The 19,578-nt window shown below is 46.5% G+C and overlaps 1 protein-coding gene across 1 annotated transcript; it reads right to left on the bottom strand.

Annotated features, from left to right (window-relative positions):
- Positions 1-1,165: 1,165 nt before the first annotated feature.
- FOXO4 (forkhead box O4) lies at positions 1,166-19,375 on the bottom strand. The gene is made up of 3 exons (XM_040405081.1): positions 18,691-19,375; positions 3,300-4,340; positions 1,166-3,182 (listed from the first exon to the last, which is right to left on the bottom strand). The coding sequence occupies exons 1-2, from the start codon at positions 19,090-19,092 to the stop codon at positions 3,306-3,308; spliced, it is 1,437 nt and encodes a 478-aa protein (XP_040261015.1). The 5' UTR covers positions 19,093-19,375; the 3' UTR covers positions 1,166-3,182; positions 3,300-3,305.
- Between the last annotated feature and the right edge of the window lie 203 nt (positions 19,376-19,578).

Below are 19,578 nucleotides of genomic sequence, written 5' to 3'. Positions count from 1 at the left end.
CGACACTCCTCATGCATTAGAACTTCACACCCTTTAGATCAATTTCTTGCATCTACATCTTTTAGCAGAACCTCCAGCATTTTCCAGATTAAAACATATACTTTGCTAATTTCAACAATCTTTTTACTTTCAAGTGTAAAATATATGCAGTAAACTTAAGTCTTGTTACATCTATTTTTATAAAATATACTAAATTAGTTCAAAATTAAGTTGGATTACAAAAATGTGTTCAGTGAAAATGGTCACAAATCATGGGCACACCATTTTGCATATCTTTAGCATCACTGAAAACTATAATGTAGCATGAATGAATGAAGCCTGTAAACCTGAATCAGAGAGAGGACCTCATCTAACTCCGGCCTTGGAGCTTCTGTTCATCACCTCTGATTGGTTCAGACATTTTAGTGTTGTTAAACAAGTAAAGTTCTTCGCTGCAGTGAAGCGAGGTGGGACTGTAATGATCGTTCATTAAAGGGTTTCTATCACTTCGTTTCACATATTTAGCTGTCAGACACTAGCTATCCGCTAGTGTCTGCTCTGCCAAACCATCCTAATATAATTGCTTTTGGGGCAGCCGTTTTGCTAAAAAAAAGAACTTTTATTAATATGCTAATGAGCCTCTAGGTGCTATGGGGGCGTCATTAGCACCTAGAGGCTCGGTCTACCTTCACAAACTGCCGCCGCCCAGCGCGTCCCTCCAGCCCGCCCATCTCCTCCTGAATGCGATCCTCCCTGTGAGCGCCTGTATTCGGCGCATGCGCAGTGAATGTCTGACCGCTTCCCTGCTCAGACATCTCCACTGCGCCTGTTCCTCGGAGCACTATGACGTCATCGCGCAGGCGCAGTGGAGATGTCTGAGCAGGGAAGCGGTCATACATTCACTGCGCATGCCCCGAATACAGGCGCTCACAGGGAGGATCGCATTCAGGAGGAGATGGGCGGGCTGGAGGGACGCGCTGGGCGGTGGCTGTGTATGAAGGTAGACGGAGCCTCTAGGTGCTAATGACGCCCCCATAGCACCTAGAGGCTCATTAGCATATTAATAAAAGCAAAACGGCTGCCCCAAAAGCAATTATATTAGGATGGTTGGGCAGAGCAGACACTAGCGGATCGCTAGTGTCTGACAGCTAATTATGTGAAACGAAGTGATAGAAACCCTTTAAACGTTCAGAAATGTTGCTGAGTACGAAAATAATAAAAACAACTTAAAAAGCAAAACAGGCTGATCTGCTATAGCAATTAACAGAGGTTGCTACTAGACTCAGTAAATAAATCTAGCATTGGATTGGACATTTTAAAGGGATAACCACTTAAATATGAGTACCCATAGTTTTAAAACATACATTAAAGCAAAAATATTTAAAAAAATAAAAAATAGGATCCTGGCATGGATATCATAGTATATACTATAAAAACATGACACCTGGAGTAAAGGAAATCTCTTGTGGTGTCATGAGAGCCCTTTTCATTTCTTTGGGGTACATGTAAGGCAGTTCTGAATAGAAGGCGGCTTTTGAAAAAATAGATTTTTAATCTGGTATTGAAAAAGAGTCAAATCCTGGGAGAACAACTATTGGCAATGTATATGTTGGAGCTCCCATAAAATAGGACAATACAAAAATAGCCCTATCTAGACACCATGGAGCCAAACCATAAAGAAAATATCAATAATTAGTATCTATAAAAATATAACCATGTGGCTCATTTTAAATGTCTCTGGACTTAAAGGGGTTTTCGGAGAATAGGCCATCAATAGCAGGTCATCAGGTGCCTGACTACCGACACCCGCACCAATAAGCTGATTGGCTGAGCAGTGTATTTTGATAATGGCTGTACATGGCATTGCAACTCACTGTAGCTTTGTCCCATTCAAGTGCACAGAATTTAGTAGCAATACCAGGCAATACAAAAGTACGAAGCTGTAAACAATGAAGCGGGTGCATTAGTGCTCGAGGTGCCGGGATTCATACCCCCACTTATCTGATATTGATGACTTTAAGAAATAAAATACGGTATTTACAGTATGTGTCACGTGTGTAATATTGATGACCTATCCTCAGGAGAGGTCATCAATATCTTTTTGGTGGGGGTCAAACTACCGGCACCCTTGCTAATCAGCTGTCTGAAGAGGCCACATTACTCCGTGAGCACCCCAGCCTCTTCCTAGGCCAGTGAGGTTATGTTCACTAGTCACATGGCCTCAGAACAGCTCAGTTCATTCAAGTGAATGGGGTTGAGCTGCAATACTAAGCACAGCTGCTATGGACGGTGCTGTGGTTGAGCACTGTTGCCTGTTCAAACAGCAGAGGTGCCTGGTGTCGGACACCCAGCAATCAGGTACTGATGACAGGTCATTAATATTAAACACCTGGAAAACCCATATGAAATAGGTCAAGCTAAATGGCTAAGCAAAGACAATCAAGCTAAAGATAATGCTGTAATAAAAGGTATATGGTGACTGGACAATTTGACCCTTTTTTTCCACATCTGCATCTTTAGTGTTTTAAAAGGGTACAAAGTACCCTCTTCTGAGGACTACAAAATGAGTATAAAAATTATTATTTTTTTTTATTAAAATTATTCATTTCTTACTTATATTCATATTGTTAGGCTAGACTACATTTGGGTTGGTGCCTGCACCTCAGCTGTACACAGCTCAATACAACCTATATGCAAAGTTTTACATATAGCGTACAATAGGAGGGTAACTGCTAGAGAACTGTACAGTCCATGAGAAACGATTCTTAACTTGATATGGCCAAAAACTCAGTGACCAGGGTCATAGTTCTGAAATACCTATTAATTTCCAATAACCTGTTCAGTTACTCTGAAAAATTGTCAAGTTGGTTCATCTTAGAGAAGAATACACAAAATCCCACTATCCTTCCACAACCATTTGCAAACATATGTTTATGCTGCATTATGATATCAGTTTCTGGTAATTCTATTCTTGCAACCTCAGGGTGGAGTACGTTCTCAATGCATAGCATATGCAATGCATGTCAGCTTATCTCTATTTGAACCCAGGTATACATGTGTATAGTGCTATACTGAGGCATTATATAGTGCTATTGGCTGGAGAACTCAGTCAAAGGTCTTGCCAAGTCCACACACTGTATCCATGACGCCAAAACTCTTCACTGGATCCATAAAAAAGAAAAAAGCGAAGCCTCCCGCTGCATCTGCACAAAGAAAGAAACAAACAAGTTAGGCAAATGTGATATAATGAACTATTTTGTAACCACATCACCTCACTTCGCAGTGCAGCCAAAGCTGCAAAACTTCATGTTCTACTATACCTCTCCTTAACTGGGTACCCAGCTATGGTTGTTGTTCTGGTTGGTGCCAGGATGTATGGGCTCAAAGTTGAAATCAAGCCCACCTTCATCCATCAACTCATTGTTAATTATGTATTCCATGTCACATTCCAAATTTTCAAGGATCATGTCCATGTCCAAATCTGTGGGAAGACGTTCTGAAGTTGCACCAAAGGAATTTGGTTTAGGGGATTGCATAGAAGTGGCTGGAGGAGGCCCCATCATTGATAGAACATTAGGAGGCACCAAAGCATTGAGAGAAATAGTTGGTTGCTCAGGCGTCCTACCTTTACTCTGACCACCCAACATAAGTAGATTTTGTCCTCCGCTCTGTCCCAGGACAGGATCAACCTGTGTCATCATAACATTACTAGGCGGAGGAGAATCAGAAGTTAAAAGGGCTTCCAGAGTCTGAGGTCGTTGAAAGAGTCCAGAAGGACCCCGCACAGGGGAAGCATCAGGTGGACCAAACAGAGAGTTACCAAAAGACAGAGTTTGAGGTGAATGTATTGAGAAATTGGGGGCTCCTTGTAGTGGTGCTCCTGAAGACAACATGGTTAAGCTATCAATAAGCTCCAATTCCTCAGAGACAGTAGGGGGTACACTGTTTGAGAAGCTAAGTGAAGAGTGTAGCTCTTCATCAGCAACATCATCAGGTTCTGTCAAAATAGGGGATAGGCGAACACTAATATTACTAGCATTTGAACCTGTTCGTGGTCGAAAACTGGTCCACACATCAGTATCATCTCCACTGCGTGAAGAAGGACTGCCAGGCCATTTTGGGGGCTGTGAACCAGGGCTTCCTGCAGTTGATTCTCCAGGACCTTGGGCTTTTTTCTTAGAAACTTTACTTCGCACTTTTGCCAGCTTACTGCTGTTGTCCATGGATGCGGCTCTTCTACGTGGTGCTTTACCACTTTTTCCACCCTCTGGGTTCAACATCCACCAAGAGCTTTTACCAGTTGCCTCATTGTGAACCTTAATAAACTTGCTGTGCAGAGACAGGTTATGACGGATTGAATTCTGCAATAAGGAAAAAGTACAACAAATTACTGGAGGGAACAGGGGTGAATTGTAGCTGTTTGCAAAAAGCAACACAATGTGGAAAAACTTTATAATCATGAAAAACATTATGACTAGCTTTGGCTTTTAAAACGTAGTGCATTAAGAGATAATTTCTGCCAAAAACATTTAAAAAATTAAATAATACAGTGATGCCAGCATTTATTTCTTTGCAACTAAAAGTTATATAAAGTTTTTTTTCAGAATCAGAATTACCAGACTTTGAAAAGTGTTGCAACCTCTGACTTATTTATGGTCATCTCTACCTTAAAAAGCACCTACAGACAGGACTAATCCTATCAAACCAGGCACTTAGCTTGGGAGGGTTGACCCTTCTGATTAAAATGCTACCTGTCTTGTGAAAATCGATTGCAGCATCACTGAGAAAAAGAAAGACTTCTTTAGGCAAATGAGGGCTTCAGTGCATTATGAGACGGAGCCTAGCCCCTCGGTGTACCGCCGACTGTCTGCCTTCCAGTGGTGGCTACACCCCTCGAATGTACTGCTGCCCTCATTTGCATAAATAATTAAATACTTTTTTCTTGGGAATGCTGCAACCAACTTTCACAAGACAGGTATCATTTTTACCAGTGGGATCAACCCTACCAGGCAGTATGCTTGGTTTACCAGGGTTCATAGGTGATCTTTATTTAAGTATAGATCTAGTTTCTAAATGAAAATATTGCACAGAACAGTAGACCAGATCGTATTGTCCGTATAAGCCAAAGAACAGAACATAAATCTCTCAAACACTGGATTCTCTTTACCAGGCCACTAAAAAATAAAAATATGGTCTGGCTCCTAATAATTTGTCAACCACATACAGTATGGAAAATACAGAAAGATACTGCTTGTAATGTACCGTAATACAATACTTACAATAAGGCCCCTTTCACACGGGCGAGTTTTCCGCACGGGTGCAATGCGCAAGGTGAACGCATTGCACCCGCACTGAATTCGGACCCATTCATTTCTATGGGGCTGTGCACATGAGCGGTGATTTTCACGCATCACTTGTGCGCTGTGTGAAAATAGCAGCAGGTTCTATATTTTGCGTTTTTCACGCAACGCAGGCCCCATAGAAGTGAATGGGGCTGTGTGAAAATCACAAGCATCCGCATGCAAGTGCGGATGCGGTGCGATTTTCACGCACGGTTGCTAGGAGATGATCGGGATAGAGACCCGATCATTATTATTTTCCCTTATAACATGGTTATAAGGGAAAATAATAGCTTTCTTAATACAGAATGCATAGTACAATAGGGCTGGAGGGGTTAAAAAAAAATAAATAAATTATTTAACTCACCTTAATCCATTTGTTCGCGCAGCACAGCTTCTCTTCTGTCTTCATCTTTGCTGTGCACAGGAAAAGGACCTGTGGTGACGTCACTACCCTTATCACATGGTCCGTCACATGATCCATCACCATGGTAAAAAGATCATGTGATGGACCATGTGATGAGCGCAGTGACATCATCAAAGGTCCTATTCTTCAAAGAAGAAGACAGAAGAGAAGTCGGGCTGCGCGAACAAGTGGATTAAGGGGAGTTAAATTTTATTTATTTTTTTAACCCCCCCAGCCCCATTGTACTATGCATTCTGTATTAAGAATGCTATTATTTTCCCGTATAACCATGTTATAAGGGAAAATAATACAATCTACACAGCACCTAACCCAAACCCGAACTTCTGTGAAGAAGTCCGGGTTTGGGTACCAAACATGCCGATTTTTCTCACGCGCGTGCAAAGCGCATTACAATGTTTTGCACTCACGCGGAAAAATAGTGCATGTTCCCGCCACGCACCCGCATCTTTTCCCGCAACGCCCGTGTGAAACCAGCCTAACAGATTCACAATATATATATTTTATTGTCAGGATACTGGAGTTCAGCTCCCATTCGAACCTCTCGGATGCTGTGGTTGCTATTAATGCAGCATCTGATGGGTTAAATGACTGGGATCAGAGTAATCTACAATTCCAATCATTGCAGCTGTGTGTCAGCTGTATTACAGTCATTTTGCATTAAAGGGTTAATGGTTTTACTTTTTTTTTTTTTTACTGGGCCCTAGCTTGGCTGTCATGGCAACTGCTCGACACTCCACAATCTCATCGTGGGGTGGTAATTGGGAGTCCCATACAGTCCCTTCTGTCTATTGACTGTGGCACTGCAGGGGGGTGCCAACCATGTAACAATGCCGACACTCGCTGCCTGCTCCATAGTTCCCCACTTCACCTGCACATGTAAGCTCAGCTTTTATGTTGGCGCCCATTGATGGCACATCACACTTCCGGTACAGCGGGGAAGACATGTGGCAGAGATGGGGGCTTGGCCCTGGACTTGAGACATGTAAGGTTTTTTTTTTTTACTAATGTGACACCGCATTTACCGTCTCAGAGAACTCCTTTATAATTTGTTGAATTTTATCAGAAGGTGCTGTGCCTGGTGTCTTGATCCTCCAGTGCAGATTCGGATGTGTTGAATCAGAAGAGGAGGAATGGGTGCAGTGCTACAAGAGATCCCGGACAATTCTGTCATTATGGAGGGATAGCCACCCGTATAAAGCACTAGCCGTGTACCCTACCCATGACACAGAATGGGATGAAGAAACTATTTGTGGATTACCCACATGAGTGATGAGAACACTTATAGACATGCAATTTTGTGACAAAAGAGTCCCAGGACGATGATTTAACTTGCAGTTACAGCAGTCAAAATCCTAGTAGTATAGCTCCACCGATTCTGGGTAAGCCCAAGTATCACAGTGTAGCATGAGGAATGAATGGGGTCGCATTAGGACTCGAACGTTTGCTATGACCACCACACATGAATTGCAAAAAATCCAGCACCGTTTGATTTTTTGCAATTCACATGCTGCAGCAAAGATGTGCCTCGGCCCCATTCATCCCTATGGCAGCCCTGTTACACTGAGATAACTGGGAGCATGTGTCACGCCCAAAATCGCCGTGTAGCTGTCCCCTTAGTAGGTGTGACAGTGTGGTTGTTGACTAATGGCCACATAGCTGCGGCTCAGCCGTTATGTGAGACCCCAACGCATACACATGGCAGGTGTGTGCAAAAACCCGCAAGTGCACTACAGGTCGGTATGGGCCTGTAGGAACTCCGTGTCACGCCGGAGCAATATTTCCAGGGAGAATACCTCCACAGCACATGTATTCCAGCTAGTTTTAGCTATTTAGTATACACATGTACTGGCAAAATGGGGTAATGTGTATCTGTACTTTTAGGACAACATGACCATAATTTGCATTAGAGTCCACTCAGAATTTACTGTGGATAGCAATAAACCCATTTATTTCTACGGGTCCGCAGAAAGAAAAAAGAAATGTCCATTCCGCAAATTATAGAACATGTCCTACTCTGGTCTGCATTGCAGGTGAGAATAGACATTTCTATCAATCGGAGAAGATAAATGAGCAAAGTATGTGCTCATGAGCCCTATCCAGCTTACAAGGAGGCAACGGTACCGTCCATTTACTCTCTTTGGTGCAGGCCCATAAGAACCCTTTCTGCCATAGGATTAGAGTATGCAAAGACTGGGTAAGTATACATCATATCGATCTAGTAACAGGAAGGCAACATGCACACGGCCGTAGTCATTTTTGCGCAAAACATGGATACTGGCTGTGTGCGTTCCGCATTTTGCTGAATAGAATGTCCGACCCATAACAGAACAGTCCTATCCTTCTCCATAATACGGACAAGAATAGGATATGTCCTATTTTTTTTTTGCTGGTACCACGGAATGGACATACGGATGCTGACAGCACACGGTTGAAGTGAATGTCTGCATCCAACCCGCAAAAAATGCACATCGATGCGGACAAAAATACTTGGTGTGCATGAGCCCTAAATCAGAGCAATTTGCAGTATTCACCTGGAAGATTTTATGACCACTTCATTTATCCACTAATCACCAATTTCTCTAGCCACTACCCTATTGTGAAGGATATATCCCAACGACTCGGTGGTAGTACCTTAACATGTATTATTAACCTATAGGATGATTTAACAGCCCCCTTTTACGCTTTGGGTCTCCTATTACATTTTTTTATGACAAATCTCTGCCACACCACCCATAATATAAGGCATCACATAATTCAAAAAGGGATGGACAATAGGAAGATGTAGATTTTAGACTCATGTGTAGCATCGATAACATTGCAACGTTATTCTGTGATGGGAGCGCAACCAAACGGAACGGAATGCATTCTGGAGCATTTAGTTCCCTTCAGTTCAGTCCCCCATTGACAATGAATGGGGACAAATCCGTTTTCCCCCACTATTGAGATCCTATGACTGATCTCAATAGCGGAATTGAAAACGCTAGTGTGAAAGTAGCCTTAAGGGGTTATACAAGGCTATTAAATGCCCCCCATATGCCCGGTTCCCTCACACTAAATATACTTACCTTGCTCCTTCTTCCTGCTGCTTCTTCCTGTGCATGGATGAAAACATCCAGTGTTGGGGGGAAGGGGGGGGCAGCCAATAGCAGGCAGTGACGGGGGGGGGGGGAAGCCTCCCTAGCACCCCTCCCCCACTTGCCATTGGCTGCTTATTCCCCCCCTCCCCTCTACACCGGATGTTTTCATCTGCGCACGGGGAGAAGCGGCGCAAGGAGTGTATTCAGTGTGAGGGGCCCGGGTGTATGTGGGGCATTTAATAGTCTCTGATAACCCTTTTAAAATCCACTTTTCTGTTTACACCGCTGACTACAACGCTCCCTGAATCTTGCGCTGGGATGTAAAGGGTGCAAGTCACAGATTGCACTTGTGCTAGAGGAGTCAAAATACACTCAGAACATCATCATCTGACATATAATGCAGCAAGTCGACTGCAGGTGGTATTTTCTTGATGTAACTGGAGAACCTCTAAGGTACGACACTTATTAGATCACTACTGCGCTCTCAGCTCATGACGGCGAAGTGCATAGATTCCGACCCCATTACGTGTAAGAAATAAACTTTTTTGAAGGGATTCCCTAAATCCTTCCTAAAGGAACATGTCAACCACATAAAACATACCAAGAGAGGTCCTACTAATTCCCAAACAGAACATACACATAGACCAAACACCATGTGTTACAACATACACCAATCAAGGACCAAGATCAAAATATAATTCATAAATTCTGGCAGATTTTAATTCATCATTACCTAGAAGTATTCACAAAAAAAGTATTATGGCATAGAGATGACCTGGAAACTTAAAGAATCCCTGATAAAATTCAACACTGGTCCTTTAACGCAAACCACACACCAATTAGAGGGACATCCTTTACAGGCACATTTCCATGCTTGGGATGTGTGTAATATGGCAATTTCACAAAAAGCCCCACCATTCACCTACCTCACAACTGGTCCAAGCAACTTTGTCATGTATCTAAAAAAAGTGTCCTTGTGGTTTAGGCTATGCAGGAGACAGAGCCTCACAACGCAAGTCAAACAGATACAACCCCTGTAGAACACATCACAAGAGCCAATTGAGATACCAAGTCAATGATTGGATAACAGCACCCCAACAAGGGGGCAACAGACAACGTACTGAAAGGCAGGGAGACCAGGAAACTCAATAAGCTTCAGCCAATGGTTTTACATAACATCACAATGGATTCTTTCTTGTCTCACTCTGTTTAGGGTTGTATTGATCTAGTGCAGGCATGGCTAACCTGCGGCTGCTGCAAAACTACAACTCCCAGCATGCCCAGACTGCCTACAGCAGGGCATGGTGGGAATTGTAGTTTTACAACAGCTGGAGAGCCGCAGGTTGGCCATCCCTGATCTAGTGCATATATAAAGCTTTGGACCTTAGTTTAGCGCCCTTTATCAAGCTGAAATGACAGATGTAATGACGGGGAAGTATACAGTACCAGACACATCCTTTGCTCACTGCATTGTAATGCATATATGCTAGCCTGAAAAATTTCAATTTACAAAAATAAAAAACGTTAATACAAAAGTCTGAACACCTCCTTATATTCCAGTTTTTCTTATTTTCTACATTGTAGATTTATATTGAAGACATAAAAATGAGGAAGGAACACATAGAATTAAGCAGTAAACAAAAAATGTCAAACCAAACTCTGTTTTACATTTTAGACTTTGCTGACAGCTTTGCACACTCTTCGTAGTCTCTCAATTAGCCTGGAATCATTGTCCAACCAGGGCTGTGGAGTCGGTACACCACAATATTGACTCCTGTATTTCATCACACTTTGACTGCAGCTAGTATTATACCAGCAGATACAGCAGGCGATTGTCGGGAGAGAAGTGTTCCTTCCCGACAATCATCTGCTGGCATTACATGTATGGGGGAAGGGGGAGTGATGGCTAATGCCATCGTTGTTCCCAATACTGACTAGTTGTTTGCCGGCAGTAGATTGTAATTACACATCATGTTCTGCCGCCAACAATCTGGAAAGCGTTCCCAGATGTGCTAAGCACTTGTTGGCTGCTTTCCCTTGCAATCCAACTGATCCCGACCCACCTCAACTGGGTTAAGTCAGAGTGATTGTGAACGCCATGCCATCTCACGCAGAGGATGTCTAAATAAAGCCTTCACGTGGATGGGGAGAAAGCCATCAACCACTGGCTGGTCAGCAGGGCCATCCCAACAGGAGGACAGGGTTTCCCACAGCTCATGAACATGAGACCCTCGTTGGCTCCCCGAGTCAGATGTTTACCAACTTTCGGATCATGGAGATTCATGGTTTATTTAGTGGTTTAGATAGTAGACTTAAGCATCAGGCATGTACAAACATTGCACATCATTTTTCCGTGTTATGTGTGTGACGTTTTGCTTAGAACTTGATTTTAGACACAAACATTTATGTGTTTTTTTTTTGTACAAAACATTACAATTTACTATCATGTGCACCTTTGTGCAGTTTTGTATCAAAGTTCTGGTTAAGAAAATAAATTGGTATTAGGATATGTCATAAATGTCCAACAGGTACGGATTTGTTGCAGAGAATTTCATAATATTATTAATATTAGGCTAATAAGGTGCTCGCAGAGCAGAGGGATTGGCCTAGGAACCTATCTGCAGCAGTCTCAGACCGAGGCAGCCGCACACTGCATCCGGCTCTCCCGATCCCTACTATGAGGAGCCGTTGCACGCCAGGTTTTTGAGCTCCCAGAAGCCTTTATCTGAGGGATTAAATGTGTGCTCAGCAAGATGAGGCAGCATTTGGCATCCAAGGGGATACTAAATATTGAGGTGTTTTTTTTCCTTTGTAGTCTGTGGGAGTTACTGAAACTGAGAGCAAGCTAGTGCGGCTCTCTATTCAGTTTCCTCCTGCATGTGATAAAAACTTAAAGGGAGTCTGTCACCTCCATATGGCCATATACAGTGCTTACATTGCCCTATAGCACACCTATACATGAATGTTATGGTACCTTTGTCTTTACACTTGCAGAAGCTGGAAAAATTAACTTTATTGATATGCAAATGAGCACTCGCAAGTGCCGAGGGGCGGTGTTCACTGTGTTGGTGCCCAGGCTGCCCTTCCTTTTTTCATTGTTCCCCCGCCCCAGCCTCTGCATATGCCCGGCCTCCTATTCCCTTGCGTCATCCTAAGGTCCAGCCGAGATCCCGCGACTGTGCACTGCCTCGCCGGGCCGGAGCATGCGCACTGCGATGCCCATTGTTGGCACAGCATTGCTTTAACTACTGCGAATGCTCCGGCCCGGCGAGGCAGTGCACAGTCGCGGGATCTCGGCCGGACCTTAGGATGACACAAGGGAATAGGAGGGCGGGCATATGCAGAGGCTGGGGCGGGGGAACAATGAAAAAAGGAAGGGCAGCCTGGGCACCAACAGTGAACACCACCCCTCGGCACTTGCGAGTGCTCATTTACATATCAATCAAAGTTCGTTTTTCCAGCTTCTGCAAGTGTAAAGACAAAGGTACCATAACATTCATGTATAGGTGTGCTATAGGGCAATGTAAGCACTGTATGTGGCCATATGGAGGTGACAGACTCCCTTTAAGCACTCTGAAGGACGCTGAAGACAGACTCTCCTCAGCATCAGTGTTCCCATCTCAGATAATGGGGGCATATCTCTAGGATATGTCTGATAGGTGCAGATCCCACCTGTGGGACCCGCACCTATCTCGTAAAAACACCCGGCCGCTTCTGTTGGCCCCATAGAAGTGAATGGAAACGGTGGCTGCACAAGCACAGTGCGCTCCCATTCATTTCTATGGGGATTTTGAAAATAGCCGAGCACGCCGTTTACCTGCTTGCCGTCAACATTGCAGCGCCGATTACACCTGCTTACTGCTGCAATGTCCATGGCGAGCAGGTAAAGTCAAGAGAACACAGCGCTCGCACCAGCACTGCATTCTCTTCAAACAAGTAATCGCGGTGGTTCCAGGAGTCAGACCCCTGCCGATCTGATATTGATGACTTATCCTGAGGATAGGTCATCAGTATAGGAAACTGGAAAAAAAAAACATTAAAGGGGTTGTCTGGGATTGGGGACATTTGTCTAATAGTACTAGACTGCCGTACATATTACAAACATGCATGTACTACCATTTGCACATATTTCTCAAGCCCCGTTTTCATCCATTAAATTCTTGGCCGGAAGTGGCAGTTTTCTTGTTCTCAGTGACGTACCGGGTCCCTTGCAGGCGAGCAACGCCTCCTCTTCCGCTGCTCAGCGAGCCCAGTGACATCACTGGCAGCCTAAGTAATTATGCAGAGTGGATAAAAGGGTGGTAACTAGGCCGGCCGACATCGCGCTAAGCACCGCCCCACCGGTGACATCACCGGGCATGGAGCTTTATAAGGAATGGAGGAAGATCACTATGCTAGTTAGCATAGAAAACTCCTCCCATGTAATGTGCTAGAGGCATAAATATGTATTAGGGGGCAGGTGCAGGGACGCGATTTTAGAATGTAGAAACCAAGAGATGACACGCTGCGCTGGGACCCACAGTGCAGCAGGAAGTGATCGCACAGATAAACAGATATGTAAACAACCTGTTGGGGACTGTAGGAGCCATGCTGCAGTATAAAAGATAGCTAAAAACATTGGGGAACATAGACTCAACTAGTAACGGTGAGTAAGCCGTTTAAAAAAAAGAAGTTTGATCCCAGACAACTGCTTTAAAAGGAGTCTGTCAGCATGAATGGGCATAATGAACCAAGAACAGTACATGGTAGGCACCTACAGTTCTCTTCTCATGGCCAAGAAGTCGCTGCCGCACCAGCCACTGTGCCTGGTTCAATATGCTCCCTAATACATTTCCCTATGAGTGCAAGTAATTACCAGTAACCAATAAGAATTCAAAGCTTCTAACTGGTGAACAACTGTTACAAACAACAGAGGCTCACCCACTGCCCCACCACAGTTCAGGTCGACTGCATTATCATCAGGCCCATGGTCCTGAACCCCAAGGGTATGTTCACATGAACTGTGGCGCAGCTTCCCATTATGGGAGGCAGTTTCAGTGCAGATAACGCAGTTTTCGGCACAGGACTGTAAATCTGCAGTACATCACTTAATGTGGCCGATTTCTGCTCTGGATTACACCGTAGGCAACCTAGAGGGTGAAACCTTCTACACATCAGCTCAAAAAAGTAGCAGCACTTACGAATCTATAGCAAAAAGTTTCTATGGTGCTGGTGCCCACAGTGTTGGATACCAGTCTAGTATCCCCAAATCATCCAGAATAAATAAAAAAAATAAAAAATAAAACTGCAGCACTTTCCAGTCTTAAATTCATGCTGGTTTATTCACCAAAAATTGCGATGTTTAGTCCTCTCAGTCTTAGGCCTCATGCACACGACCGTTCCGCTTTTTGCAGTCCACAAATTGCGGTTCCGCAAAACACGGAAGCCGCCCATGTGCCATCCGCAATTTGCGGAACGGAACAGTCGGCCCATTGTAGAAATGCCTATTCTTGTCCGCAAAACGGACAAGAATAGGACATGCTATATTTATTTTGCGGGACCACAGAACGGAGCAACGGATGCGGACAGCACACAGAGTGCTGTCCGCATCTTTTGCGGCCCCATTGAAGTGAATGGGTCCGCACCTGAGCCGCAAAAACTGTGGCTCGGATGCGGACCCAAACAACGGTCAAGTGCATGAGGCCTTAGGCTACATGCATGTACACAACCGTTGTGGGTTTTGCGGTGCGCAAATCGCGGATCCGCAAAACACGAAAGCCGCCCGTGTGCCATCTGCAATTTGCGGAACGGAACAGTCGGCCCATTGTAGAAATGCCTATTCTTGTCCGCAAAACGGACAAGAATAGGACATGTTATATTTATTTTGCGGGGCCACAGAACGGAGCAACGGATGCGGACAGCACACGGAGTGCCGTATGCATCTTTTGCGGCCCCATTGAAGTGAATTGGTCCGCATCTGAGCCGTCAAAAATGCGGGTCGGATGCGGACCAAAACAACGGCCGTGTGCATGAGGCCTTAAGCACAGTGCAGTTTTATTCTACACATCAGCAACACTGCCACACAGTCTGGTGCAGATTTTGGCCAGTGGAGCTGCAATGTCTGGCTATACTCTTGCCCCATGTTCACACGGCAAAATATACAAACCCATTTCCAAAAAAAATCAGGACGCTGTGTAAAATGTAAACCAAAAGGAGAAAGAACGCAATGATCTGCAGATATCAGACACCCAGGTTTTATTCACAACAGATGACAGAACTCAGACTTTGAAAGTGAGAGATTTTACCATTTAATGAAAAAAAACTAACTATTCATTTACATTTTACATAGTGTCCCAACTTTTTGGAAATTGGGGCTCTATACGCTGAACTGCACTTCTAAGGATTCTTTCACACTTACGTTACTAGTACTTTCTGGGTCTGGCATATTTGCCAGATGTTACCACAATGCCCGCCGCCCCCATTCACTATAATGGGATTCAGCCGGCAGGCTGTTCTTTGCCAGAACTAGTAACACTGGTGTAAACTAGCCGAAGGCTACATGCACACGGCAGTGGAAATAAAAAAGCTGCCCATTAAAAACAGACACACTGTCAGTTTTTCATGGCCATTTTTCAACCATGTGTGCATCCATTTTCTTAAAAATGGCCATGAAAAAATACTTTAAAAAAAAAAAAAAAAAACACTGCAGTGTCCTCAGCAGCAATAATGTCCCCCAGAGTGGTCCTCAGCAGCAGTAATGTCCCCCAGAGTGGTCCTCAGCAGCAATAATGTCCCCCAGAGTGGTCCTCAGCAGCAATAATGTCCCCCAGAGTGGTCCTCAGCAGCAGTAATGTCCCCCAGAGTGGTCCTCAGCAGCAATAATGTCCCCCAGAGTGGTCCTCAGCAGCAGTAATGTCCCCCAGAGTGGTCCTCAGCAGCAGTAATGTCCCCCAGAGTGGTCCTCAGCAGCAATAATGTCCCCCAGAGTGGTCCTCAGCAGCAATAATGTCCCCCAGAGTGGTCCTCAGCAGCAATAATGTCCCCCAGAATGGTCCTCAGCAGCAATAATGTCCCCCAGAGTGGTCCTCAGCAGCAGTAATGTCCCCCAGAGTGGTCCTAAGCAGTAATAATGTCCCCCAGAGTGGTCCTCAGCAGCAGTAATGTCCCCCAGAGTGGTCCTAAGCAGTAATAATGTCCCCCAGAGTGGTCCTAAGCAGTAATAATGTCCCCCAGAGTGGTCCTAAGCAGTAATCATGTCCCCATAGAGAATGAATGGGTCCGCACCCTTTCTGTAATTTGCGGAACAGATGCGGACCCATTCTACGGGCGTGTGAATGGACCCTAAGTAGGGAGAATTAGCTTCTACCTCAGTTTTTTTTTTTTGCCTTCCTCTGGATCGTCTTGTGGGATAGCAGGCCGGACTGGATGGATGGATGTCTTTTTTCGGCCTTATGAACTATGTTACCCTCCTCCTGGAGTGAGATTGCAACTTTTTTTAAAAGTCGCAAATTGTGATCAATTTTACGACTTTTTAATGCCAGAATTCTGGAATGAAGGTATGATAAATCAGGGCATTTGCCTTTTGCTTCCATGCGGAGATTGCCCTGCCATGCAGCGTTTAGGATCTGTACGATGTCAAATACATACCGTATTTTTTGCTTTATAAGACGCACTTTTTCCCCAAAAAAAGTGGTGGGGAAATGGCAGTGCGTCTTATAAAGGGAATGGTGCGCTTTTTAAATGTCTGACACTGATACATCGCCGGCCGCTATGCTGCACAGCGCGGCCTGCGATGTATTAGCAGGGAGGGAGGAGGGGCTGGAGGCCGGCAACTGCTGTTTCACTCGCGGTGGGGCCCGGTGCAGTCACTGTACTCCATTACATCGGGCCCCGCTGACAGCAGTTTTCATATGTAAAGTCCATTCCTGTAATCTTCAAGCAGTGGCTCTGCTTTAAACTAGCGCAATCCTCTGTAACAGTACTCACTATCAAAGCAGCGGTACGGCTGGCACGTGACGTCACTCACTCGGTCATGCTCCTCCCACTTCATTAATGAAGCTGGCAGGAGCGTGACTGAGTGAGTAATGTCGCACGCCGGCCGGACCGCTGCTTTGATAGTGAGTACTGTTACAGAAGAAAGCAGAGCCATTGCTGGAGCATTACATAAAAAGATTTTACATATAAAGACTGCTGTGAGTGGGGCCCGGTGGTGTAATGGGGTCATCTTATGCTGGTCACATTATCATATGTGTCACAGTATATTGTCCCTGTGTGAATAGTGACCCCCATTACATAAGATGCTATATGTGTGTCATCCACACATCCCCCATAGCAGTGTATTATTCACACATCCCCCATAACAGTGCTTCATCCACACATCCCCCATAACAGTGCTTCATCCACACATCCCCCATAACAGTGCTTCATCTACAGATACCCTCCATAACAGTGTAATCCACAGATCCCCCCCCCCATAACAGTGTCATCCACAGACCACCATTAGTTCAAAACACACCAAAAGCACACCTTTTGGTTCAATTTTTTTTATACGTATTACGTGCCGCAAGGCGACCTGCACACGCGGCGTATTACGTGCCGCAAGGCGACCTGCACACGCGGCGTATTACGTGCCGCAAGGCGACCTGCACACGCGGCGTATTACGTGCCGCAAGGCGACCTGCACACGCGGCGTATTACGTGCCGCAAGGCGACCTGCACACGCTGCGTAATACGTGCCGCAAGGCGACCTGCACACGCTGCGTAATACGTGCCGCAAGGCGACCTGCACACGCTGCGTAATACGTGCCGCAAGGCGACCTGCACACGCGGCGTATTACGTGCCGCAAGGCGACCTGCACACGCTGCGTAATACGTGCCGCAAGGCGACCTGCACACGCTGCGTAATACGTGCCGCAAGGCGACCTGCACACGCTGCGTAATACGTGCCGCAAGGCGACCTGCACACGCCGCGTATTACGTGCCGCAAGGCGACCTGCACACGCCGCGTATTACGTGCCGCAAGGCGACCTGCACACGCCGCGTATTACGTGCCGCAAGGTGACCTGCACACGCCGCGTATTACGTGCCGCAAGGTGACCTGCACACGCCGCGTATTACGTGCCGCAAGGCGACCTGCACACGCCGCGTATTACGTGCCGCAAGGCGACCTGCACACGCGGCGTATTACGTGCCGCAAGGCGACCTGCACACGCGGCGTATTACATGCCGCAAGGCGACCTGCACACGCCGCGTATTACGTGCCGCAAGGCGACCTGCACACGCTGCGTAATACGTGCCGCAAGGCGACCTGCACACGCTGCGCAATACGTGCCGCAAGGCGACCTGCACACGCCGCGTATTACGTGCCGCAAGGCGACCTGCACACGCCGCGTATTACGTGCCGCAAGGCGACCTGCACACGCCGCGTATTACGTGCCGCAAGGCGACCTGCACACGCCGCGTATTACGTGCCGCAAGGTGACCTGCACACGCCGCGTATTACGTGCCGCAAGGCGACCTGCACACGCCGCGTATTACATGCCGCAAGGCGACCTGCACACGCCGCGTATTACGTGCCGCAAGGCGACCTGCACACGCGGCGTATTACGTGCCGCATGATACAGTACCTGTAAAGTGTATGACAGACACTTTTTCCTTTCTTGTGAAAATTGACCTGCCGTGCAGATTTTGAAACCCGCAGTGCGTCAACTGTGCGATTTCTAGTGCGGATTTCACCCTTTTCAATGGTAACATCAGATCCACAACAAAATCCGCCAGTTACACATGCAGTTTTCGGTGGGGATTTGGTGCAGAAACGCACAGAGACCCGGAAGGGGAATGTGTGGCACCTCCCCCTGGCACTGTGGAGCTTGGGGCCCGGGCACCTCACCTTCCAGCCCGCGGAACTGTTGCTGTCTCCCTTGTCTTTGAAGTAGGGGATCGTCTTCACCATCCACTCGTAGATCTGGGACAGGGTGAGGCGCTTCTCGGGGGAGCTCTCGATGGCCTGGCTGATGAGTTCTGCATAGGACTGGTTGCCCCAGGCGTTCCTCCGAGACCCCCCTTTCCTGGGAGTCACTCCTGCCCCCACCAGGCCGTCAGAAAGGCCTCTGTCCTCGGCAGGCACGAGAGAAGGGCCATCCGGGGGCTCTGCTCGGCCCTCCTCGGCGGGGGTGGCGGGCTGCACTACTGACAGCTCGGGCCTGGGAAGGGGCCATGTGCAGGACCTAGGTCTGGACTGAGGCTCGAAGTCGGGATCAATGTCCACGGGAGTCGCGTCAGTTCCCTCCATGGCGGAGGCCTCGGGGGCTGGCGGGTCTTCAGCTGTGCACACACCGGGGTCGTTCAGCCCGCACACGCCATGCTGCCTGCGCGGACACGGTGAGCGCTCCCTGCCGCCTTTCCTGCTGCTGTCACCACACGCCGGTGAGGCGGTCTAGCCCCGCGCCGCGGCCGGCAGCCCCCTGTGCTCGCCCGTCCGGCTCTGGCACTCTCTATGCCGGTTCCGTGAAGTAAATGTCACTTTCCCTTTTGTTTTGGACACCACAAAACTTCTAGCTGACGTCTCTGTTTACCAGGGGCTGCAGAAAACCTACTACGCATGCGCCACGTGGCGTTACTCGGGACCCCGCTATGCAATATGGGTGTTGTAGTTTTTCAGATAGGGACAGCCATAAGTGTGTGCAGAGGCAGAACTTCAATTCCCAGCATAGCCTGAGGGTTTGTGGAATGATACCTCGTAGTTCTGGAGCCAGAGGTGGACTACTTTTCCCGTGAT

The sequence above is a fragment of the Bufo bufo genome, chromosome 8 (genome assembly GCF_905171765.1).
Source record: "Bufo bufo chromosome 8, aBufBuf1.1, whole genome shotgun sequence".
Lineage (NCBI taxonomy): Eukaryota > Metazoa > Chordata > Amphibia > Anura > Bufonidae > Bufo > Bufo bufo.
This window is presented reverse-complemented; position numbering and strand designations above follow the sequence as displayed.